This window comes from Nerophis lumbriciformis, linkage group LG06 (genome assembly GCF_033978685.3).
Source record: "Nerophis lumbriciformis linkage group LG06, RoL_Nlum_v2.1, whole genome shotgun sequence".
NCBI classification, from domain to species: Eukaryota; Metazoa; Chordata; class Actinopteri; order Syngnathiformes; family Syngnathidae; genus Nerophis; species Nerophis lumbriciformis.
The window spans coordinates 49,655,750-49,681,010 of record NC_084553.2 but is presented as its reverse complement, the minus strand read 5'-3'; the positions used below and the strand labels follow the sequence as shown (position 1 = coordinate 49,681,010).

Below are 25,261 nucleotides of genomic sequence, written 5' to 3'. Positions count from 1 at the left end.
ATGAAATGGTAAATGCGTATTTGGTGGGTAGGGTTTGAAATGTATTGTATTGTACTGTATTTTGTACATTATATGATGATGTATATTTTAACCGTGGGTCCCTGTCTATAAACTGTGTGCTTCTAGGGATTACCTTTTTGCAAATTGGACTCTGATAATAACAAAATAAACAATAATGAAATACAAAACTATGTCTGTCTGTAAATAAAAAAAATAAAAAAGTAATTATATGCAAATTTATTTTTCATTCTTTATTTATGAGTGCATTCTCATGCCGTATATTTAATTAGATTTTTTTGTAATCACCCTGACATAAGCCTAAGGTTTATGTGTTAGATAAATAATAATCTTTGTGATTAACACATGGTTTCATATAATTTGCAAAGGTTGTTAGTCTGTTAAACTGTAAGTAGTTTGGATACAATTATTGAATACCATTAAAATCAAAACAAAGATTAATTTATTGTTGATTTTAGAGTGAGTGCCATGCCCCTCTGTAGTGGAAAAGTTGGGCATCGGGGTCAAAAAGATTAAGAACCCTGACCTGACCTGCCTGGCCTCTTCTCTGAAATACTGTACTCATTAAAGCCTGCAGGCAGCAGTTTGTTTGATAAAGGTGTAACTTTTGTGACTTCAATATCATTTTACAAACGCAGAAAGTTGCCTAAATGTAAGTTGTATTAAGACAAAAACAAACTGTAAAAAAAAACGACCATAGATTTTACAGTAAAACGTTGGCAGCTCAGTCGCCATAATTTTACTGTAAAAGTAACAGTGGTACCGTTTATCCATTTACAGTAATGCACTGTAAAAAAAAAAAAGGACTCTAGATTTTACGGTAAAAAAAAAAACTGGAAGCACTGTCGCCAATGTTTACTGTAAAAATAACAGTTGCACTGTTTTTACATTTACAGTAATGCATTGTAAAAAAGGACTGTAGATTTTACAGTAAAAAAAACTGGAAGTGCTGTCGCCAAAACTTTACTGTAAAAATAACAGTGGTATCGTTTCTCCATTTACAGTAATACACTGTAAAAGCGACTATTTTACAATAAAAACTGCCAGCTCACTCGCCAAAGATTACTATAATAAATAACAGTGGTACCGTTTTCTCGTAAGAAACTGTAAAAATAAACATAGATTTTACAGTAAAAAGTTGGCAGCTCAGTCGCCAAAGATAACAGTAATAAATAACAGTTCTCAAAATAAACTGCAAAAAAAAAAAAAAGAAAAGACCATAGATTTTACATTAAAAGTTGGCAGCTCAGTCGCCAAAGTTTACTGTAAAAATAAGAGTGGTACAGTTTTTCCATTTACAGTAATGCACTGTAAAGTTTACTATTTTACAATAAAAACTGTCAGCTCACTCGCCAAAGATTACTGTAATAAATAACAATGGTACCGTTTTCTCGTAAGAAACTAAAACAATAAAAAAGATTTTACAGTAAAAGGTTGGCAGCTCAGTCGCCAAAGATAACTGTAATAAACAACAGTGGCACTGTTTTCTCAAAATAAACTGTAAAAAAAAAAGAAGACCATAGATTTTTCAGTAAAAAGTTGGCAGCTCAGTCGTCAAAGTTTACTGTAAAAATAACAGTGTTACAGTTTTTCCATTTACAGTAATGCACAGTAGAATTTACTATTTTACAATAAAAACTGTCAGCTCAGTCGCCAAAGATTACTGTAATAAATAACAATGGTACCGTTTTCTCGTAAGAACCTAAAAAAAAACAGATTTTACAGTAAAAAGTTGGCAGCTCAGTCGCCAAAATTACTGTAAAAATAACAGTGGTACAGTTTTTTCATTTACACTAATGCACTGTAAAATTAACTATTTTACAATAAAAACTGTCAGCTCACTTGCCAAAGATTACAGTAATAAATAACAGTGGTACCGTTTTCTCGTAAGAAACTAAAAAAAACCCATAGATTTTACAGTAAAAAGTTGGCAGCTCAGTCGCCAAAGATAACTGTAATAAACAACAGTGGTACAGTTTTTCCATTTACAGTAATGCACTGTAAAATTGACTATTTTACAATAAAAACTGTCAGCTCACTCGCCAAAGATTGCTGCAAAAAATAACAGTGGTACCATTGTCTTGTAAGAAACTGTAGGAAAAAAAACAGATTTTACAGCAAAAAGTTGGCAGCTCAGTCGCCAAAGTTTACTGTAAAAATAACAGTGGTACAGTTTTTCCATTTACAGTAATGCACTGTAAAATATTGACTATTTTACATTAAAAACTGTCAGCTCAGTCGCCAAAGATTACTGTAATAAATAACAATGGTACCGTTTTCCCGTAAGAAACTAAAAAAAACAGATTTTACAGTAAAAAGTTGGCAGCTCATTCGCCAAAGATAACTGTAATAAACAACAGTGGCACCGTTTTCTCAAAATAAACTGTAAAAAAAAAAGAAGACCATAGATTTTTCAGTAAAAAGTTGGCAGCTCAGTCGTCAAAGTTTACTGTAAAAATAACAGTGTTACAGTTTTTCCATTTACAGTAATGCACAGTAAAATTTACTATTTTACAATAAAAACTGTCAGCTCAGTCGCCAAAGATTACTGTAATAAATAACAATGGTACCGTTTTCTCGTAAGAACCTAAAAAAAAAACAGATTTTACAGTAAAAAGTTGGCAGCTCAGTCGCCAAAATTACTGTAATAAACAACAGTGGCCCCGTTTTCTCAAAATAAACTGTAAAAAAAATAAAGACCATAGAATTTACATTAAAAAGTTGGCAGCTCAGTCGCCTAAGTTTTCTGTAAAAATAACAGTGGTACAGTTTTTCCATTTACAGTAATGCACTGTAAAATTTACTATTTTACAATAAAAACTGTCAGCTCAGTCGCCAAAGATTACTGTAATAAATAACAGTGGTACCGTTTTCTCGTAAGAAACTAAAAAAAAACAGATTTTACGGTAAAAAGTTGGCAGCTCAGTCGCCAAAGATAACTGTAATAAACAACAGTGGTACAGTTTTTCCATTTACAGTAATGCACTGTAAAATTGACTATTTTACAATAAAAACTGTCAGCTCACTCGCCAAAGATTGCTGCAAAAAATAACAGTGGTACCATTGTCTTGTAAGAAACTGTAGGAAAAAAAACAGATTTTACAGCAAAAAGTTGGCAGCTCAGTCGCCAAAGTTTACTGTAAAAATAACAGTGGTACAGTTTTTCCATTTACAGTAATGCACTGTAAAATATTGACTATTTTACATTAAAAACTGTCAGCTCAGTCGCCAAAGATTACTGTAATAAATAACAATGGTACCGTTTTCTTGTAAGAAACTAAAAAAAACAGATTTTACAGTAAAAAGTTGGCAGCTCATTCGCCAAAGATAACTGTAATAAACAACAGTGGCACCGTTTTCTCAAAATAAACTGTAAAAAAAAAAGAAGACCATAGATTTTTCAGTAAAAAGTTGGCAGCTCAGTCGCCATAGTTTACTGTAAAAATAACAGTGGTACAGTTTTTCCTTTTTACAGTAATGCACTGTAAAATTTATTATTTTACATTAAAAACTGTCAGCTCACTCGCCAAAGATTACTGTAATAAATAACAGTGGTACCGTTTTCTCGTAAGAAACTAAAAAAAAACAGATTTTACAGTAAAAAATTGGCAGCTCAGTCGCCAAAGATAACTGTAATAAACAACAGTGGCCCCGTTTTCTCAAAATAAACTGTAAAAAAAATAAAGACCATAGAATTTACATTAAAAAGTTGGCAGCGCAGTCGCCTAAGTTTTCTGTAAAAATAACAGTGGTACAGTTTTTCCATTTACAGTAATGCACTGTAAAATTTACTATTTTACAATAAAAACTGTCAGCTCAGTCGCCAAAGATTACTGTAATAAATAACAGTGGTACCGTTTTCTCGTAAGAAACTAAAAAAAACAGATTTTACGGTAAAAAGTTGTCAGCTCAGTCGCCAAAGATAACTGTAAAAACAACAGTGGCACCGTTTTCTCAAAATAAACTGTAAAAAAAAAAGAAGACCATAGATTTTTCAGTAAAAAGTTGGCAGCTCAGTCGCCAAAGTTTACTGTAAAAATAACAGTTGTACAGTTTTTCCATTTACAGTAATGCACTGTAAAATTGACTATTTTACAATAAAAAATATCAGCTCACTCGCCAAAGATTACTGTAATAAATAACAGTGGTACCGTTTTCTCGTAAGAAACTAAAAAAAAACCATCGATTTTACAGTAAAAAGTTGGCAGCTCAGTCGCCAAAGATAACTGTAATAAACAACAGTGGCACCGTTTTCTCAAAATAAACTGTAAAAAAAAAAAGAAGACCATAGATTTTTCAGTAAAAAGTTGGCAGCTCAGTCGTCTTAGTTTCCTGTAAAAATAACAGTGGTACAGTTGTTCCATTTACAGTAATGCACTGTAAAATTGACTATTTTACATTAAAAACTGTCAGCTCACTCGCCAAAGACTACTGTAATAAATAACAGTGGTACCGTTTTCTCGTAAGAAACTAAAAAAAAAACGGATTTTACGGTAAAAAGTTGGCAGCTCATTCGCCAAAGATAACTGTAATAAACAACAGTGGTACCGTTTTCTCGTAAGAAACTAAAAAAAAAAAAACGTAGATTTTACAGTAAAAAGTTGGCAGCTCAGTCGCCAAAGTTTACTGTAAAAATAACAGTGGTACAGTTTTTCCATTTACAGTAATGCACTGTAAAATTGACTATTTTACAATAAAAACTGTCAGCTCACTCGCCAAAGATTACTGTAATAAATAACAGTGGTACCGTTTTCTCGTAAGAAACTAAAAAAAACCCATAGATTTTACAGCAAAAAGTTGGCAGCTCAGTCGCCAAAATTTACTGTAAAAATAACAGTGGTACAGTTTTTCCATTTACAGTAATGCACTGTAAAATTTACTATTTACAATAAAAACTGTCAGCTCAGTCACCAAAGATTGCTGCAATAAATAACAGTGGTACCGTTTTCTCGTAAGAAACTGTAGAAAAAAAAAAAGACTTTACAGCAAAAAGTTGGCAGCTCAGTCGCCAGAATTTTACTGTAAAAATAACAGTGGTACAGGTTCTCCATTTACAGTAATGAACTGTGAAAAAAAAGGACCGTATATTTTATGGTAAAAAGTGCTGTCGCCAAAGTTTACTATAAAAATAAACAGTTGTACTGTGTTTACATTTACAGTAATGCACTGTAAAAAACGACTGTAGATTTGTCGCTACCTCATAAACATATGACGTACCAGGTCTGCCAGAGAATAAGATGACGGAGCAGGAAGGATTGGTGTTATCAACTTGTGACTTTGCCGCTTTACTTAGCGAGTACTCAGACTCCTCAAGATAAACGTTTCCAGAAAAGCGACTACGGAGTAAAGAAAGAAACTTTTAGCAACCCCGACAATGTAAAGTATCGCTCTTCTCAACGATCAGTGAGTGACGCTGCCGTTTGCTCCGAACCCATCTAACGGCAGTCACGGGCGGCTCCGTCTTTGTGGCATTGGAAAAAAAACAGCAAAATGACAACAGAAGAAATTCCATTTGCAGTTTGCAAACGCATGTTTCTCTTTGGCAAATGCATAATGGTCAATAATGAAAATGTGCTGATAATTGTAAGCCACCACCACCACCAGTAGATTGCAGTCCTGTATATGCAATATATACTTTAGCATGACAGTCGGGTATGCTTACATGAATGGCATCATTAACGTTATGCTATTGGTCAGCAAGAAGTGGTTTGGGCCCTGCTGGTGTGCAGATGGACCGCGTGTGAAACACTCAGCAGAGTTTCATCTGCTGGTGATCTCACAACCACATATTTGGCTTCTCTATGTCCCAGGAAAGTGTGCATTTGTTGCTGTTCCATCCGAAAGCAACTACAACAGCGTCCCACATTAACAACAAAGAGTTTGACAGGATGCAAGGTAAATGGTAGAAGGGGGACTTGAACTCACTGGAAGGCGAAGGTGCTGCCATAGAGCTTTTTGGCAGTGCGGAAACGAGCCTCCTTGGCTGGAGGGCTGCTGAGCAGCAGGAACTGGTGGGAGGTGTGCATGAATTTCAGTTGCTATCACGATGACATCATAAGAGAGAGGAAACAAAACAGAGAAGGAGGAGACATTATGCATTAAATGAGAGAAAAAGAAGTGTTTTGGTAATAAAGAGTCGTTTCTTACCCTACTGAGAGGCAGCTTGACAATGTGGGACCTATTACTGGAAATAATCCTGCAGAAAGATAGGAAACATTATTACATAGTCTTAATCAGCTTTTAAGGACAAGGGGGGCTTAGTCCCCAGGAGATGCACAGGGTGCGAGCGAACGTAGCGCACGAGCACAAAACTTCACAAACGGCTAACAAAGACTTAGAAATGATTCATTGTTATTATTATTATTTAAAAAAATGCACAGGACAAAATGAAATGCTCCCCGGGACGATGGCTTTTAACCATTTTTTTTCTTTTTCTTTTTATGTATTTATTCATTTTACATTTTATATTAAATGTCTTGGTTTTTACTCCCTCTGAAAATTCTATGAAATGTTTAACATGCCATCCTATAATAATACAACAGCTATTAATGTAACAATACAATAAAACAAATATATTTAATGATGTTTTTTTCATTATTTTAACAATAGGCTAATGTATATTACTTTATATAGATTCTACAAGAAACACAAAACTTAAAAACTAAATTATTTACAATTGCACAGACAAGGTTTCGTGCAGCTTCACTCATTGTAAAGGAAGATAATGTGCTTTGTACACTTGCAGGACCGCAAGCAAGGTCGCAGAGAAAATGCGGACTGGAATTTGAGTGATATGGGCATTTTCTATATGAACAAGTGGAATGGATTGGATACCGACGCACTAAAGGGGCTCTCTACCTTACGCTATGAAGTGAGGGGAAACTGAGTGAATAATAACAGGTTATATGATTTATTTAAACTCATATTCGGGCCGCTTTATAATGAATATGTCGGCATGTATTTGTAAAAAAAAAATATATATATACTGTATATAACACCAAATTATTTAGGCTTGAGCCCCCCTAAAATAGGCCTAACAACGCCAATGGTCTTAATTATCCACCATATTGATAAAGTCAAAATATTGTTGTTTTATGAAAACCATGGCCATGTCCAAGATGCCTTTTAACAGAATATACAAACCCCGTTTCCATATGAGTTGGGAAATTGTGTTAGATGTAAATATAAACAAAATACAATGATTTGCAAATCCTTTTCAACCCATATTCAATTGAATGCACTACAAAGACAAGATATTTGATGTTCAAACTCATAAACTTTATTTTTTTTTTGCAAATAATAATTAACTTAGAATTTCATGGCTGCAACACGTGCCAAAGTAGTTGGGAAAGGGCATGTTCACCACTGTGTTACACGGCCTTTCCTTTTAACAACACTCAGACAACGTTTGGGAACTGAGGAGACACATTTTTTAAGCTTCTCAGGTGGAATTATTTCCCATTCTTGCTTAATGTACAGCTTAAGTTGATCAACAGTCCGGGGGTCTCCGTTGTGGTATTTTAGGCTTCATAATGCGCCACACATTTTCAATGGGAGACAGGTCTGGACTACAGGCAGGCCAGTCTAGTACCCGCACTCTTTTACTATGAAGCCACGTTGATGTAACACATGGCTTGGCATTGTCTTGCTGAAATAAGCAGGGGCATCCATGATAACATTGCTTGGATGGCAACATATGTTGCTCCAAAACCTGTATGTACCTTTCAGCATTAATGGCGCCTTCACAGATGTGTAAGTTACCCATGTCTTGGGCACTAATACACCCCCATACCATCACAGATGCTGCCTTTTCAACTTTGCGCCTATAACAATCCGGATAGTTCTTTTCCTCTTTGGTCCGGAGGACACGACGTCCACAGTTTCCAAAAACAATTTGAAATGTGGACTCGTCAGACCACAGAACACCTTTCCACTTTGTATCAGTCCATCTTAGATGAGCTCAGGCCCAGCGAAGCCGACTGCGTTTCTGGGTGTTGTTGATAAACGGTTTTCGCCTTGCATAGGAGAGTTTTAACTTGCACTTACAGATGTAGCGACCAACTGTAATTACTGACAGTGGGTTTCTGAAATGTTCCTGAGCCCATGTGGTGATATCCTTTACACACTGATGTCGCTTGTTGATGAAGTACAGCCTGAGGGATCAAAGGTCACGGGCTTAGCTGCTTACGTGCAGTGATTTCTCCAGATTCCCTGAACCCTTTGATGATATTATGGACCGTAGATGGTGAAATCCCTAAATTCCTTGCAATAGCTGGTTGAGAAAGGTTTTTCTTAAACTGTTCAACAATTTGCTCACGCATTTGTTGACAAAGTGGTGACCCTCGCCATTGACCCAATCATGGCACCCACCTGTTCCCAATTAGCCTGTTCACCTGTGGGATTTTCCAAATAAGTGTTTGATGAGCATTCCTCAACTTTATCAGTATTTATTGCCACCTTTCCCAACTTCTTTGTCACGTGTTGCTGGCATCAAATTCTAAAGTTAATGATTATTTAAAAAAAAAAAAAGGTTTATCAGTTTGAACATCAAATATGTTGTCTTTGTAGTGCATTCAATTGAATATGGGTTGAAAATGATTTGCTAATCATTGTATTCCGTTTATGTTTACATCTAACACAATTTCCCAACTCATATGGAAACGGGGTTTGTATGTCTGCATTCACTCCAAAGTAAACTTCAAACGAACCAACACTATAGTGTAAAAAAAAAAAAAAAAAAGGTCTGATATCAAAATAAGTTGATTTCCAGCGTGGAACTGTCATAGGATGCCACCCTTGCAACAAATCCAGTCGTGAAATTTCCTCGTTCCTAAATATTCCAAAGTCAACTGTCGGCTTTCTCATAAGAAAATGGAAGAGTTTGGGAACAACAGCAACTCAGCCACAAAGTGGTAGGCCACGTAAACTGACAGAGAGGGGTCAGCGGATGCTGAAGTGCACAGTGCAAAGAGGTCGCAGACTTTCTGCTCAGTAGGTTGCTACAAAGCTCCAAACTTCATGTGACCTTCCAATTAGCCCACGTACAGTACGCGCAGCTGCATCTAAGCCATACATCACCAAGCCCAATGCAAAGCGTGGGATGCAGTGGTGTAAAGCACGTCGCCACTGGACTCTAGAGCAGTGGAGACGCGTTCTCTGGAGTGATGAATCATGCTTTTCCATCTGGCGATCTGATGGACGAGTCTGGGTTTGGAGGTTGCCAGGAGAACGCTACATTTCGGACTGCATTGTGCCGAGTGTAAAATTTGGTGGTGGAGGAATTATGGTGTGGGGTTGTTTTTCAGGAGTTGGGTTAGTTCCAGGAACAACGTTAATACAAGTTTGATGAAACGTGATTATATGCATGAGTGTATGTATGCATATGTGCTTGTATATGTAGAGTATGTATGTATGTTTGTTCAGTGAACGTGCGTGTGGATGTATGTACTGTTTGGGATCTCAGGGTATTCAATCAATCACAACTGGACTGCTTGGTTGGTCTTGGAAGACGTTTCGCCGCTCATCCGAGTAGGCATGATCAATCAGTTCGTGCTCATAGACTTAGATTGGTCAGATCTAGTACAGCGGCTGGTGCCAAAAACCCCAAATATTTATACTCCAAAAAACCACGAGGATGTTTTCGCCCTATCGTAGAGAGAATAGGAACTGTTTTGATTCAAACGAGCAATCCTACTGTCAAAGCCAACGACTGTCGTTGAAGTGGAATTTCCTCTCGTTAGCATTGAGGTAATATTGTGTGACAGAACGATCGCTGTGGATCGACTACTACCAGTCCAAAATAGACGGAATTCCCAGTGTAAGCATTCCATTCATCCATCCATCCATTTACTACCGCTTGTCCCTTACGGGGTCGCGGGGGGTGCTGGAGCCTATCTCAGCTGCATTCGGGCGGAAGGCGGGGTACCATGCAGTTGTAAAACAAATGGCACATATGGCATTCTAACTCATGTTATTTGTTGGAGGCTAAATTGCAGTCTTTTAGGAATGGTTGAAAGGACAGTGTTGTATGTGGGGGACAGGCGGTGTCTCAGACCACCTTCTCTGTTTTCTACCTTGACATAGATGGCTTCCCTCACTCCTCTTTCGTACCATCCATACCTTCTCCGTCCCTGTCCAGAATCTGAGATAGTGCACCACCCGATTTGTCAGGTTTCATGTGTCAGGTAAATTGCGACGAATGCATCCCCTTCCTACTGTAAGTTTACTCTTTCATTTTTCTTTGTTTTCGATGGGGTAAAATTGTTTAACTCTGAAATATTTTTTTTGTGGAATTTTTTGTCTTTGTTGAATTTTTTGACAACATAATTTTAGCATAAATTCCATGTAACTATTATTAAGTAAGCATATGCAAATTATATACAAAAAAAACCTCACTACTGTTACTTTTAGTCCTGCTACTCAAATGAGTCATCATAGGAACTTTGTACAATTTAGTTTTGCCTGAGATGGGCCCATACATATTTGAAGTAGTACATATGTATACTATTAGATTTAGAAAAATACATCTAAGTTTATTTTGAGAGATTTACAAATAGGAAATGGCACTGATTTGGTGGAATGGCGCATATAAATCACCAAAAATGATTCCTGGGCGCGGCCACTGCTGCTGCCCACTGCTCCCCTCACCTCCCAGGGGGTGCACAAGGGGATGGGTCAAATGCAGAGGACAAATTTCACCACACCTAGTGTGTGTGTGTGACAATCATTGGTACTTTAACTTTAACTATATGTTTATATTTGACCTTCGAGGTTCCCTTGTCGGAAGTCCCATTACTAAATTCATCCAACTAAAGTTGCGTGTATTATTTTCCTCTCAAAAAAAATCTAATCAACTTGGCTGTAAGGTCGTCAGCTTTCTATCAATTCAAATTCCGGTTTTTCCTCACTCACCACTGTAGCAGAGGATGGGCCAAAGGATCCAGTTTGTCCATCTGCTTCTTGATCTCCAAATACGAGCCCTGGCAAAAGCACACAGGCGCTGTGAAACCAAAACCTAATACAAACACTGCAATGGCAAAGTGGGGACAAATGCAAATGCCAGGACACTGAATAAAAATGTGTTTTGCGGTCCTGCTTGTTTGCATTTAGTTGTTGTCTGGCATTCTCCTTCTTATACCTGGGTCATTTCCCGTATGGACATGACGCTGTCCAGCGCTTTCTGCAGCCTCTCATAATTCTTCTTCTGTGTTCATCGGTACAGCCCAGCAGCATTTTCATGTAATGACAGTGGAAAGAACACGCAGGCATGTCAAACCTGTTGTATCCATGTAAATGATAAAGCCAGTCATAAAAACGCACAAGTGTGTTATATAATTACAGACAAGACAGATGTAATTGCAACATTTAGCATGTACAACGGGCTAAAATAAGTGTCGAAGTACAGTGCGGAAAACATACATTCGGCAATAGATTCTAAAATAGCTAAAATAAGTTCAAAAGCATCTAAAACTCCCATGCAGTCATGCGTAGTCATCTATTTCACACTTGTGTATAAACAAAGTATTTTTTAGTTATTAAGTACAGTTACAGAAGCCGCACATATCTTGTGACCAGGTCTGAACGATGTTAGAATGGATGAAAAGCGGACGTGACGATAGCTCGTAGAGTACGTTAAAGGCAGTGCATTTAAGGCACGCCCCCAAGACTGTGGTCCGGGTGGTCTACGAGGTATAATGACTGATGAACACCTTTGTTCGATAATGAAGGTTGCCTCAGCTCAAAGCCGGAGCCCTAACATTAATGAACTAGCATCCAAGAAAAAGATGGCAGGTATCTGGCTTGGGCACATCAGATTAGATCAGTGTGTTGCAAACTGAGCAGTTTAAAGTCCTGAATGGTTGTTTTATTCATTGTTATTTTATGTTCAAATTTATTAGCCTGTGGAAAAAGTTAATGTTGATATTTACCTCAGAAGGCTGCAAATAGAAAAGAGAAATTCAATTTTTATTTAAATTGTATTTAATATGCCATTGATATTTTTTAATTATTATCATTATTATTTGAAACTCGATTTTGCATGTCATTATAAAGTTATATAAGCCTTGCTTGTTCAATATTCAATGCAAAACTTGTTTGGGTCCCTATTAAAAGGTTAATTTGTTCAACCTTGGCCCGCGGCTTTGTTCAGTTTTAAATTTTGGCCCACTCTGTATTTGAGTTTGACACCCTTGGTTTAGTGTTTGTTACAGTTCTTCTATGTAGACCACAAGGAAGTGTTTTAAAATGTAGCAAAATTACAATAAGGCCCCTTTAATGGTAACATAATACATAATGTTGGATATAGAGAAGATACAAACCCTTTATTTATTGAATCACAAATATTGAAATTCAACAATTTGGTGCTAAAAATTTGCAGCTAAAAAATTATGTACGAAGCAAACTATAACCTGCTACCCAAGAATGTACAACAATTATTCTCAACAAAAGAGGAGAAATATAACCTTAGAGGAAAATCTAATTTAAAACATTTGCATGCTCGTACAACACTTAAAACCGTTAGCATATCAGTATGTGGAATTAAATTATGGAATGGATTAACCAAAGAAATCAAACAAAGCTCCAATATGATTCAGTTTGAGAGACTGTTCGAACTATAAGTGTTCACAAAGTGCACACAAGAATTATGATGAACATCTTGAACCCTTTTTTAAATTTTGTATTTATTTTATTGAGACACAAATTATTTATGTTTTTAATATTTGTTTACTTACTATGGTATATTATTTATTTATTATTTATTTGTTCACTGTTCTGTTACAGAGAACAAGGAAATAGGATAAAATTGATATGGTATGAAAAGGGGTAGGATTAAATAAACTCAGCTTCTTCATACTCCTTTTCGGACGTGCTGTAATGAAACAACTGGAAATATATGATGAATTACATTGTATCGTATGCATGTTCGAAGTAAACTGAAACTGAACTGAACTGAACTGAAACTGAAGATATATGGTTATGTTAAGATTGCTGTTGATATCGTGCAGCGTTAAGACAAGAGATAATTGTTTTTGCCTTGTTTTGATATTGTTTAGTAAATATTTTAATGTATAGCAGGTATAATGGTTGTCACCATGTCATTATTGTTTGAAGTATATCACAATAATATCCATTACACTGTGATTGCACCCCTAACAGATTTCCGCAATAGGCATCAAAATAATGAACAGGTTTTGTCACTGACAGTTACTTATTACATGGATTGGGAATGATAGCTCAAGGGATGCTGACCTTTGGGTTAAAGGCCAAAGTCTTGGGGTCATTGGGATCCACAACAGAAGGGTAGGGCTCAAAGATGATGCTCTTGCGTGGAGACTCGAGAGCAGCTCGGCACATCGCCACAAGGAGATCCACAACCTATTTGAAGGAAAGGTCAACTCCTTACTTTTAAATGTGACCATGGTGTTGTCTTCAAATACTTTTTTGGTAGTATGTGTGGTTTCTTTCTCACCTCTGCCCCAGTGGCCACTTCCTCTGCAGCCCCCGACATCACACCCAGAGTGTAGAAGGAGAACACACACAGCTCCCTCGTGCACACAGCCGGCTACAACCAAACCGTTTTATTCGCTTACAAAGATCACGAGGCTCATAACATTTGTCTCGTTTGCCGTGGCTACCTTCAGCATGGATCCATTCTGAAAGACGTGCTGCTCGTCACAGACCACGCAGTACTCGTTGAGCGTGGGGATCCTCTGCTCGGAGTACTTCATTATCTGCTCAGACAAAACGCACCAAGAACACACACAAAAGAACGGTTGTGTTCCTGCTGATGAATCCATAATTTAGCACTGTCCAATGTACTATGCACACTATCAAACAGAGATATGTTCACTTTGTGAAATGGTCCCTGACATTTTCTTACAATGCTGCTGATCACACTGATGAATACCGTAAATAGTCATTGGGTGTGTAGTCTATGAAAACAAATAACCTCACATGTCTAATTACTGGTGGATGCAAACCCCATGTAATTTGTACTAACTCCACAAGATGGCAGTAGCTGTCTTGGAAGTATATGTGGACAACAGTCGTGGTCAAAAGTACACTTGTAAAGAACATGATGTCATGGCTGTCGTGAGTTTCCAATAATTTCTACAACTATTATTTTTTTGTGATAGAGTGATTGGAGCACAGACCTTTCCTCCTGAAGGTCTTATCTTTGTCCATGTAATGTCAGATGAAACAAAAATAGAGCTGTTTGGCCACACTACCCAGCAATATGTTTGGAGGAGAAAAGGTGAGGCCTTTAATCCCAGGAACACCAAACCTAACGCCAAGCATGGTGGTGGTAGTATTATGCTCTGGGCCTGTTTTACTGCCAATGGAACTGGTGCTTTACAGAGAGTAAATGGGACTATGAAAAAGGAGGACTACCTCCAAATTCTTCAGGACAACCTAAAATCATCTTGGGTGCAGTTGGGTGTTCCAACAGGACAATGACCCCAAACACATGTCAAAAGTGGTAAAAGAATGGCTAAATCAGACTAGAATTAAGGTTTTAGAATGGCCTTTCCAAAGTCCTTACTTAAACGTGTGGACAATGCTGAAGAAACAAGTCCATGTCATAAAACCAACAAATTAGATGAACTGCACCAATTTTGTCAAGAGGAGTGGTCAAAAATTCAACCAGAAGCTTGTGGATGGCTACCAAAAGCACCTTATTGCAGTGAAATTGCCAAGAGACATGTAACCAAATATTAACATTGCTGTATGTATACTTTTGACCCAGCAGATTTGGTCACATTTTCAGTAGACCCATAATAAATTCATAAAAGAACCAAACTTCATGAATGCTTTTTGTGACCAACAAGTATGTGCTCCAATCACTCTATCACAAAAAAAAAAATAAGTGTTGTAGAAATTATTGGAAACTCAAGACAGCCATGACATTATGTTCTTTACAAGTGTATGTCAACTTTTGACCACGACTGTAGCTGTTTGTGTGACTGCATGCATGCTACATTTGCCGTTATTTACAATGAACTCATCAGCAAACTGGTTGTTAAATAAACACACCGCATTTACTGTAGTCAGTATTTAAAATTGTTAAATGGCCCGTTTAATGCTGACAACATCCGCACTTATTTCATAGTTCTGGACCTAAAAATTATACATACGGGTAAAATGTCCCCCCAAAAAGGCACAGTAGTGATTTTCGGCTTGTTTTCCAATGAGTTGCAGCGCATTTTGGAACGCTCACATTTAGGCCTCGTTCACACTGCAGGTCAATTCCAATTGTTTTCCCTTATGCAACTTGTATCAAATTTTTTCACGTCAGGGTGAACAGTGCAATTCCGAATTTTTCACAAAGGACCCGGGCTTCCGCGCATTCATCCGACCAGAGCGTCATCAAAAAGTCATGTGTCATAATTATTTGCCAAAATAGATTGGTTACAAAATAAATAGTTGACAACGGAGCAGAAAACGGGTGAAAATCAAAAGTTTTGGGAACTCAAGTGAAAGTTCCTGTCTCCAACTGCTTGCTCACAGACACGCTCTTCAAGTAGACATCGAAGCAAAATATTTCGTAAAAATGCCTTCCTAATCTTTTTAGCGCAATAATTTGGTTCATAAAATGTTGACTTTGATTGAACAAAATCCTTGAAATTTTAACAAATACGCTAGTACATAGACTGCTTGGGTTGAAGCCATGTTTACTTGCTTACGTAAACACTGCAGTACGTGCAAAGTCATGACATCGTGTCCGCATGCGGGTCAAATTGCATTCACATTAGAAATCAACATTTTTTTGTAATGTGAACAGCCAGATAAAAAGATTGGATTTGACAAAAAAAAAATCTGAATTGGACATCCGACCCTGCAGTGTGAAAGTAGCCTTAGCTTCGAAATGCTAACTGCTGACTGCGCCCACAGAAGACTGGAGACAATTTCATATTCTTCATCCCAAATCACGTTATTTTACGCTGAAGTTTGAAGGAATGATCAAATATGTTCTGTCAGATGCATTGTTGCAGTTTGTAGCAATACAACTAAAGAAGGGGTCCAGTCTGCACATATTTCCAAATTATGGGAATATGAGGAAAGTATAGACCTCTCCAGTCCAAATGACTCGCGCAAAATGGACGGACAAAGTGAGAGGAGTGTAATTTGTAGCAATCAATTTAAAGATTCAGACTTTGAAGACGAAGGGTTTTGGCTGGAAAAAATTTGAAAGACGTAAACCCGACGTGATCCTGAATATCAGGAGCACCCTTGGTGAGAGAAAAACATAAAAAGTGCAAACCCGGCAATCAAAAACGAGATAAAAAAGAAGGTAAGCCGCTAGTATTCTATTGTGCGCCCTCTTCTACTGATGTTTTCTTCAAGATGCTGAGGATATGGTGAAAGAGCTACATATGGTGTCTATGGAAGATGAGATGGAAGAGAAGGGAAGTACAGAAATTAGAGATTATTTGATGTTTTTTTTCTTCCTAATGTTAATCAGTTTTGAATTAATCATGGACCAGGGTGACAAAAACATGCAATTAAGTGATCAAAATAATAGTTTTACATGTCTTTATCCACACTGTCTATGCGGAGAAATGGGCTCCAGTTCTGTAGATGACGTAACATGGAGAGAGCGCCATATCGAGTCTGACGATGCAAAGGTGGCATTACAGATACAATTAGTTATCTACCAATCACTCCAAAACTAATTGATATTATGGGAAATGACTGCCAGGTTTACCTTTAAGAGCAAATAATACAGCAGGAGTACTTGATAGTGAAATTTTGGTAATCTGGACACTATGGGGTTGGCGTAGTGGTTAGCGCAGTGGGTTTGATTTCCAGGCTCGGGGTCTTTCTGTGCATACTTGCCAACCTTGAGACCTCCGAATTCGGGAGATGGGGGGTGTTGGGTGTATGGTTGGGGGCATGGTTGGGGGGACGGGGTTGAGGTGCAGGCAGCATACCCCTTCCCCTTCGAGCTTTTATGGATGAAATGAAATTCTTTTTTCCAATCATTTTGGAATTTGCAAGCGTATTTCTTCTTCTTACTTGTCGTCGCCATGTCTCTTCTTCGTTCTTCTGCTTCGTCTCCTTCTTGTTGTGTGTGCAGTTGTGCAATGAGCTCCAAAAGCCGTAGATGTTATTGTAGCGTCCCGGAAGAGTTAGTGCTTCAAGGGATTCTGGGTATTTGTTCTGTCGTGTTTATGTTGTGTTACGGTACGGATGACCTCCCGAAATGTGTTTGTCATTCTTGTTTGGTGTGGGTTCACAGTGTGGCGCATATTTGTAACGGTGTTAAAGTTGTTTATACGGCCACCGTCAGTGTTACATCTATGGCTGTTGACCAAGTATGCCTTGTTAAGTTAACAGATCATACAACGTGTCAGCATTTCTTGACATCCTTGAGTAAAGACCATTGTTAAACCCGTCCAACGCTACATTATTAAGTGACTGGGCCGGTACGCTGTTTATATGGAGGAAAAGCAGACGCCTGGACAGCATGCGGCTGTTAAGGGGTGAAGGTTTCAGGTGAGAGAGGACGTTAAAGGCAGTATCTTTACTGCACGCCCCCCAAAAAAAGTTGTCCGGGTGGAAATCGTGGCAAATTCGGGAGAATGGTTGCCCCGGGAGATTTTCGGGAGGGGCACTGAAATTCGGGAGTTTCCCGGGAAAATCGGGAGGGTTGGCAAGTATGTTTCTGTGTGGAGTTTGCATGTTCTCCCTCCATTTTGTGCGGAGGTTGCATGTTTGTATGTGGATTCTCTCCTCCCACCTCCAAAGACATGCACCTGGGGATTGGTTGATTGGCAACACTAAATTGGCCCTAGTGTGTGAATTAGAGTGTGAATGTTGTCTGTCTATCTGTGTTGGCCCTGTGGTGAGGTGGCGACTTGTCCAGGGTGTACGCCGCCTTCCGCCAGAGTGCAGCTGGGATAGGCTCCAGCGACCCCGAGAGGTACAAGCGGTAGAAAATGGATGGATGGATGGATGGATGGATGGATGGATGGATGGATGGATGGATGGATGGATGATGGACGCCATGGGTCTTAACATTTTTCGAAAGAGCAAGAAGGAAGAACAACTGGACCGATGTATTGCACCTGCACTAAGAAGCCATACTCCAGTGTGGGAATGTTCTTGCAGTGGCCGCCCGCCTGGGATGAGAAAAACAATTCAATCAGCTGCCTGGTGGTAATCTGCGCTGGGGCCCTTGCCGCCGGTACAGCCACAGTCTGCTGAGTCAAGTGAAGACAAAGCATTATGGGAAACGGTACACCAGGGGGTTAAAGGTAAGGCTCGGGTGGGTTGATAACAGAGAGGAAGATGGATAGTACATTTTTTCAGCTCTGCAGGGTTGAAGTATATGGGAAATGATCTACACTCTAAGGACCAAAGCTTTGGGACACATTGCCATTACTTTACTTGGTCAAGGTTCTTAGTCAGACTGTTCATTGGAAGCCTAGAATTGTCCAAAATGTCTTCTAAGATGAACACTTCAGATAGTCTAGCCCAGCCCGATTGACTAACCAACCTGTCGAGAGCTTTGTCCCAAAACCTTTGTCCCTACAGTATAGGTCGAGAACGCCCAGAGTTTGGCAAGACAGTCACCTGGCTGTTTGGTGGATAGCTGAAGAGCTCCCCTTTCGGGTTCTTCATGGTGCAGGAGATGGACCGATTCATGAGTCGAGTCACTCTCAGCTCAGGGACACTCAGTTTCCCTTTTAGGACCGTGTCTTGGATCAAGGGGAAACTTGGAGACCTAGATAGGGGCAAACACAAAGAATACATTCAATGGGACAAAAGCAAACAACAATTGTTGCAGTGTAGCTTCTCAAAGGACAATACTACAGAAAGTAAACTTGAATATACTTAAGCGTAGTCCATGCACAGCTTACATACAAATATAGATTTACTAGCCACTGAAATTGACTTTACACACATCCAATATTGTCTTAGTATCTGACGATACAGGTGAGTAGCAACATAATCGTGTAACAGTCAAGCAGAATCATGGTCTGGGGCTGCAAGAGTGCTGCTGGTACTGGAAAGCAGGAGTAGGAGTTCATTGTGAGAAACATGCAGTGTTAATTTTGACAGCAGTTTTTAATTTATTTTTAGTCGACAAAAACACATTTTAGTTTCAGTCAAATTTTAGTCATCTAAATTGATTTAGTATTAGTCAATTAAATTATATCACTTTTTAGTCAACTAAAATTACAGTATATTTAGTCGACTAAAATATAAAGTATAAAAGATAAGGCCTATTTAAAGTTTATTTGAAAGCAGCTTTATTTAGACTACCATATTTTCGGACCATGGGGCGCGCTGATTGTAAGGCGCACTGCCGATGAGGTCTATTTTTTATACAAAAGCTGCACCGGATTATAAAGCACATTAAAGGGGTCATACATATTATGATTTTTGTCCACATCCAAACACTTAATTGTGGTCTACATAACATGTAATGGTGGTTCTTTGGTCAAAATGTTTCATAGATCATGTTTTACAGACCATCTTCAGGCCGCTTTCTGACCTCTTCAGGAAGTTTATTTACGTGGCTTAATTTATACAGTGTCTTCTCCTTATAATTTTTGCTGTACCGGTAGTTTTTAAGTTTTAGTTTTCATAGCGGGTCTAAGAACAGATATAGGTTCGAACTGTAAGCTACTTTGTATTGGAAATGGTTATAGCGGAAGATGAATTCCCCACACCAAGAGGATAGAGGAGACGAAGGAGCTTATTGGCTACGGCGCACATTTTTGGGAGTTATGCAGATTCCAAATACAATATTTTTGAGCGCCGTGTTTATTGTTCTATATTCTCAATGTAACATAGAAGTCGACGCACGTTCAGCTTCAACACTGTTTGATGCACTGTGACGCCATGAGAATTACTGAGAAGAAAGCCACATCAGTTTTTGCGAAAGTAGCTCATTCTAAACAAAAGCTGAACGCACTTGTGCATATATTTAGTCGATGAAATGTGAACACAAAAGTACATATTTGACCACTCATACGTTAGGTCAGGGGGAAAAAAACAGAGGCTATTTCATCCCTACAAGCCTGTTTCGCTGGTTTCCCTGCTCTTCAGGGGATTTTGATTTGACCACTTGTGTTTTTTTTACATTTTAAAGCAAGCTGAGCTTCTTTTTCGGTCCTGGATAAAAATCTGTAAAATTTATTTTTAATTAAAAAAAAAAAAAAAAGATATGACCGATAATGGCTTTTTTGCCGACATCCGATATTCCGATATTGTCCAACTCTTAATTACCGATTCCGGTATCAACCGATACCGATATATACAGTTGTGGAATTGTTGTGATGCCCCGCTGGATGCATTAAACAATATAACAAGGTTTTCCAAAATAAATCACCTCAAGTTATGGAAAAAAATGCCAAAATGGCACTGCCATATTTATTATTGAAGTCACAAAGTGCATTATGTTTTTTTGACATGCCTCAAAACAGCAGCTTGGAATTTGGGACATTGTCTCCCTGAGAGAGCATGAGGAGGTTGAGGTGGGCGGGGTTGAGGTGGGGGTGGGGGGCTAGGAGGTAGCGGGGGGTGTATATTGTAGCGTCCCGGAAGAGTTAGTGCTGCAAGGGATTCTGGGTATTTGTTCTGTTGTGTTTAAGTTGTGTTACGGTGCGGATGTTCTCCCAAAATGTGTTTGTCATTCTTGTTTGGTGTGGGTTCACAGTGTGGCGCATATTTGCAACAGTGTTAAAGTTGTTTATACGGCCACCCTCAGTGTGACCTGTATGGCTGTTGACCAATAATGCTTTGCATTCACGTGTGTGTGTGGAAAGCTGTAGATATTATGTGCTTGGGCCGGCACGCAAAGGCATTGCCTTTAAGGTTTATTGGCGCTCTGTACTTCTCCCTACGTCCGTGTACCACTCCGTACAGCGGCGTTTTAAAAAGTCATACATTTTACTTATTGAAACCGATACAGATAATTTCCGATATCACATTTTAAAGCATTTTATCGGACATCTCTAATAATAAATAAAAAAATGGAGGAACGTACTTGGGGATTGGGGAGAAGATGCTGAGCCCAGCCCGGAACTTCTTGATGGTTCCGCCTGCTTTGAACCAGCTGTGCCTTTTCTCCTGCTGGGCCTTGAGGAACTCATTACTGAGATGCTTCCACTGCTGGGACGTGAACGTGCTCAGGATCCTGCCACCGAATTACACAACAAGGACACTCAGTCGTGAAAAGGAAAACGTCTACTATCATTCATAATGGTGTTTCCTTTTGCACAATCATTAGTAAGCAAGGGTGTCTAATCTGAGACCAGCGTGTGTGGACTCACTTCTTGAGTTGCAGGCCCAAGCTGAATCCTTCTTTATTGGAGGGCTGGAACACGTCGACCGACGGCTCTGGGGGAAGATGACTCTTGTTATTATTACACGGTGCAGTCACGCAACGCTCCTCTTTTTTCTTTTTTTTTTTTTTTTTTTTTGTGCCTCCAACGCCTCGTGCCGCACACATCGTACTCACCTCCCACGCTCAAGTGAGTGGCACAAATTGCTAAAAAGCGCCTTGAACATCAACACTGACATCTCTACTCACCGGGTCCATCGAGGTACTGAGAAAGAGAAAAGCGTAGTCTCAGAATAATGGGCTCTGTTCTGATTACTTTCCAAGCTGTCGCAACCTCCTCCTGAGTCAGACACATACACACACACATACACATGCAGATATACACAGCGTTAGCCTGCTAATTAGGACACGTTTCTCTACACATGAATACATTTGCACTACAAGCTCCGTTGCGATTGCAGCAGTGAGCAAAGATGCACAGTGAAGGCCAAACGCTGACTCACGTCTAGGAAGCCGATGTTGATATGTAGCTCGATGTCGACGTCGTCTATGATGCCGTACTCTCTGATGAAAGACAGACAGAGATTATATTGACCTCTGCCAGTGTCAAAAGTGTGATGTGCATGGTCATAATTTGGAGTTCGACCGTCACTATCTTGGAAAATATGTCTCAAACATCAAACGAAACAGACTTCAGATTCACTCTACAATTGCACTTCTTCTTTAGCTACTGTGTGCGCTTTGAGATGTCACCAGCAGACAATAGTGGTGTCAAAATTAAGTTTAAAGGCCTACTGAAACCCACTACTACCGACCACGCAGTCTGATAGTTTATATATCAATGATGAAATCTTAACATTGCAACACATGCCAATACGGCCGGGTTAGCTTACTAAAGTGCAATTTTAAATTTTGCGCGAAATATCCTGCTGAAAACGTCTCGGTATGATGACGTCAGCGCGTGACGTCACGGATTGTAGAGGACATTTTGGGACAGCATGGTGGCCAGCAATTAAGTCGTCTGTTTTCATCGCAAAATTCCACAGTGTTCTGGACATCTGTGTTGGTGAATCTTTTGCAATTTGTTCAATGAACAATGGAGACAGCAAAGAAGAAAGCTGTAGGTGGGAAGCGGTGTATTGCGGCCAACTGCAGCAACACAAACACAGCCGGTGTTTCATTGTTTACATTCCTGAAAGATGACAGTCAAGCTTTACCATTGGCCTGTGGAGAACTGGGACAACAGAGACTCTTACCAGGAGGACTTTGAGTTGGATTTGCAGACACGATACCGTGAGTACGCATGCAGCTGAGGCTTCCAAACATTTGATCGCTTGCCCATACGTGCGTGCCGCTATGTGCATGTCACGTACGTAACTTTGGGGACTTTAGAGAAATATATGTGCTGTATGAACTTTGGGGAGGTGAACGGTACTTTGGGCTGTGGGATTGAGTGTGTTGTGCAGGTGTTTGAGTTGCGTTGGCGGGTTACATGGACGGGAGGAGGGAGGTGTTTGTTATGCGGGATTAATTTGTGGCATATTAAATATAAGCCTGGTTGTGTTGTGGCTAATAGAGTATATATATGTCTTGTGTTTATTTACTGTTTTAGTCATTCCCAGCTGAATATCAGGTCCCACCCGCCTCTCACAGCATCTTCCCTATCTGAATCGCTCCCACTGCCCTCTAGTCTTTCACTCTCACTTTCCTCATCCACAAATCTTTCATCCTCACTCAAATTAATGGGGAAATCGTCGCTTTCTCGGTCTGATTCGCTCTCGCTGCTGGTGGCCATGATTGTAAACAATGTGCAGATGTGAGTAGCTCCACAACCTGTGACGTCACGCGCATATCGTCTGCTACTTCCGGTACAGACAAGGCTTTTTTATCAGGGACCAAAAGTTGCGAACTTTATCGTCGATGTTCTCTACTAAATCCTTTCAGCAAAAATATGGCAATATCGCGAAATGATCAAGTATGACACATAGAATGCACCTGCTATCCCCGTTTAAATAAGAAAATCACATTTCAGTAGGCCTTTAATCGGTCCAACTTTAAACACTTTAGACCTTCTCTCACTACAAAGGTACAATCATGGTAAAAAAAAATGTACATACACTTGTAAAGAACATAATGTCATGGCTGTCTTGAGTTTCCAATTATTTCTACAACTCTTATTTTTTTGTGATAAGAGTGATTGGAGCACATACTTGTTTGTCACAAAAAACATTCATGAAGTTTGGTTCTTTTATGAATTTATTATGGGTCTACTGAAAATGTGACCATATCCGCTGGGTCAAAAGTATACATACAGCAAATACAGAAATCAGAGGCTGTTTTTCTTGAGGAGATTGAGGGGCTTTCAGGCTGATAGGACACTGATGAGGATGTTCTATTCATCTTGTATTGAATCTATTTTAACTTCTTCCATCACTTCCTGGTTTGGTAACCTCAGTGTGGCCAATAAAAATAGATTGGGTGGTATAATCAAGGTGTGCCAAAAGACCATAGGCACTACCTTGAACCCCCTGAACCAGATCTATCAGGCCAGAGTCATCCAGAAGGCAAAGGCAATTCTGGTCAACCCTCAGCACCCTCTCTTCTCAGAGTTTAGACTCTTACCCTCAGGATGCAGGTACGTCCCTACTAATAGAAAGGCCAAAAACAACAGATACATAAGATCCTTTGTTCCCTCAGCTGTTGCCTTTATAAATGAGCTTCTTAAACAAGCTTAGCTGCTATGCAGTCACTTTAGTGGGAAGCGACGTGTAATGATTAGTTTTTATTGTTTTACAAATGTTTTTAGTTTTTAGTTTTTAGCTCAATGCTTTCATGATGGTTTGTATGTTGTATGTATTTTATGTATTTGTACCTTGTTTTACTGTTGTACCTTGTTTTTACTGTTGTACTTCGTTTTTACTGTTGCACCTTGTTTTTTACTGTTGTACCTCGTTTTACTGTTGAACCTTGTTTTTTAATGACTACTGCTGCAAACCAAATTGCCCCTCGGGGACAATAAAGATTTTCTAAGTCTAAGTCTAAGTCTAAGCAATGTTAATATTTGGTTACATGTCCCTTGGCAAGTTTCACTGCAATAAGGCGCTTTTGGTAGCCATCCACAAGCTTCTGGCAAGCTACGGGTTGAATATTTGACCACTCCTCTTGACAAAATTGGTGCAGTTTGGCTTAATGTGTTGGTTTTCTGACATGGACTTGTTTCTTCAGCATTGTCCACACGTTTTAAGTCAGGACTTTAGGAAGGCCATTCTAAAACTTTAATTCTAGCCTGATTTAGCCATTCCTCAACCACTTTTGACGTGTGTTTGGGGGTCATTGTCCTGTTGGAACACCCAACTGCGCCCAAGAACCAACCTCCGGGCTGATGATTTGAGGTTGTCTTGAAGAATTTGGAGGTAATCCTCCTTTTTCAATGTCCCATTTACTCTCTGTAAAAAAGCACCAGTTCCATTGGCAGCAAAACACGCCCAGAGCGTAATACTACCACCACCATGCTTGACGGTAGGTGTGGTGTTCCTGGGATTAAAGGCCTCACCTTTTCTCCTCCAAACATATTGCTGGGTATTGTGGCCAAACAGCTCAATTTTTGTTTCATCTGACATCACATGGACAAAGATAAGACCTTCTGGAGGAAAGTTATGTGTCAAAAAGCCTCTGAAGTATCATTATTGTGACATTCTAAGTAAGTATAATATTTTGGATTTTGATAATTATCAGATATTCACCAGAGCAGTGACCAGAGGGGACTGCAACGTACAAAGGCGCAGGACTATACTTGGCCAAATGGTGGGGTCTATCAGAGGCATAGTCATGGAACAGGCTGCCAGCCCATGTCAGAAATTGTGACATCTATTTAACATTAAAAACTGCACTGCAACAGTGGTTGAAAACTAATCCGACATGCACGCACAATTAGATTATTCACTTGGT

The 25,261-nt window shown here is 39.2% G+C and overlaps 1 protein-coding gene across 10 annotated transcripts in view; it reads right to left on the bottom strand.

Annotated features, from left to right (window-relative positions):
* LOC133608884 (protein mono-ADP-ribosyltransferase PARP6) overlaps positions 1-25,261 on the bottom strand; it is a 101,622-nt gene that overhangs the window by 25,230 nt on the left and 51,131 nt on the right. For 5 of the 10 annotated variants that reach the window (XM_061964495.2, XM_061964497.2, XM_061964498.2 and 2 more), the window contains 13 exons: positions 21,817-21,877; positions 21,563-21,653; positions 21,303-21,369; positions 21,017-21,166; positions 18,595-18,745; positions 18,087-18,221; positions 13,653-13,748; positions 13,487-13,579; positions 13,267-13,392; positions 11,156-11,221; positions 10,930-10,997; positions 6,166-6,214; positions 5,944-6,056 (listed from right to left, as the gene is read on the bottom strand). In XM_061964495.2, coding sequence (XP_061820479.1) covers positions 5,944-6,056; positions 6,166-6,214; positions 10,930-10,997; positions 11,156-11,221; positions 13,267-13,392; positions 13,487-13,579; positions 13,653-13,748; positions 18,087-18,221; positions 18,595-18,745; positions 21,017-21,166; positions 21,303-21,369; positions 21,563-21,653; positions 21,817-21,877 — 1,266 coding nt within the window. The remainder of the gene's footprint in view (positions 1-5,943; positions 6,057-6,165; positions 6,215-10,929; positions 10,998-11,155; positions 11,222-13,266; positions 13,393-13,486; positions 13,580-13,652; positions 13,749-18,086; positions 18,222-18,594; positions 18,746-21,016; positions 21,167-21,302; positions 21,370-21,562; positions 21,654-21,816; positions 21,878-25,261) is intronic. The other 5 variants (XM_061964502.2, XM_072913384.1, XM_061964503.2 and 2 more) reach the window with 5 other exon arrangements.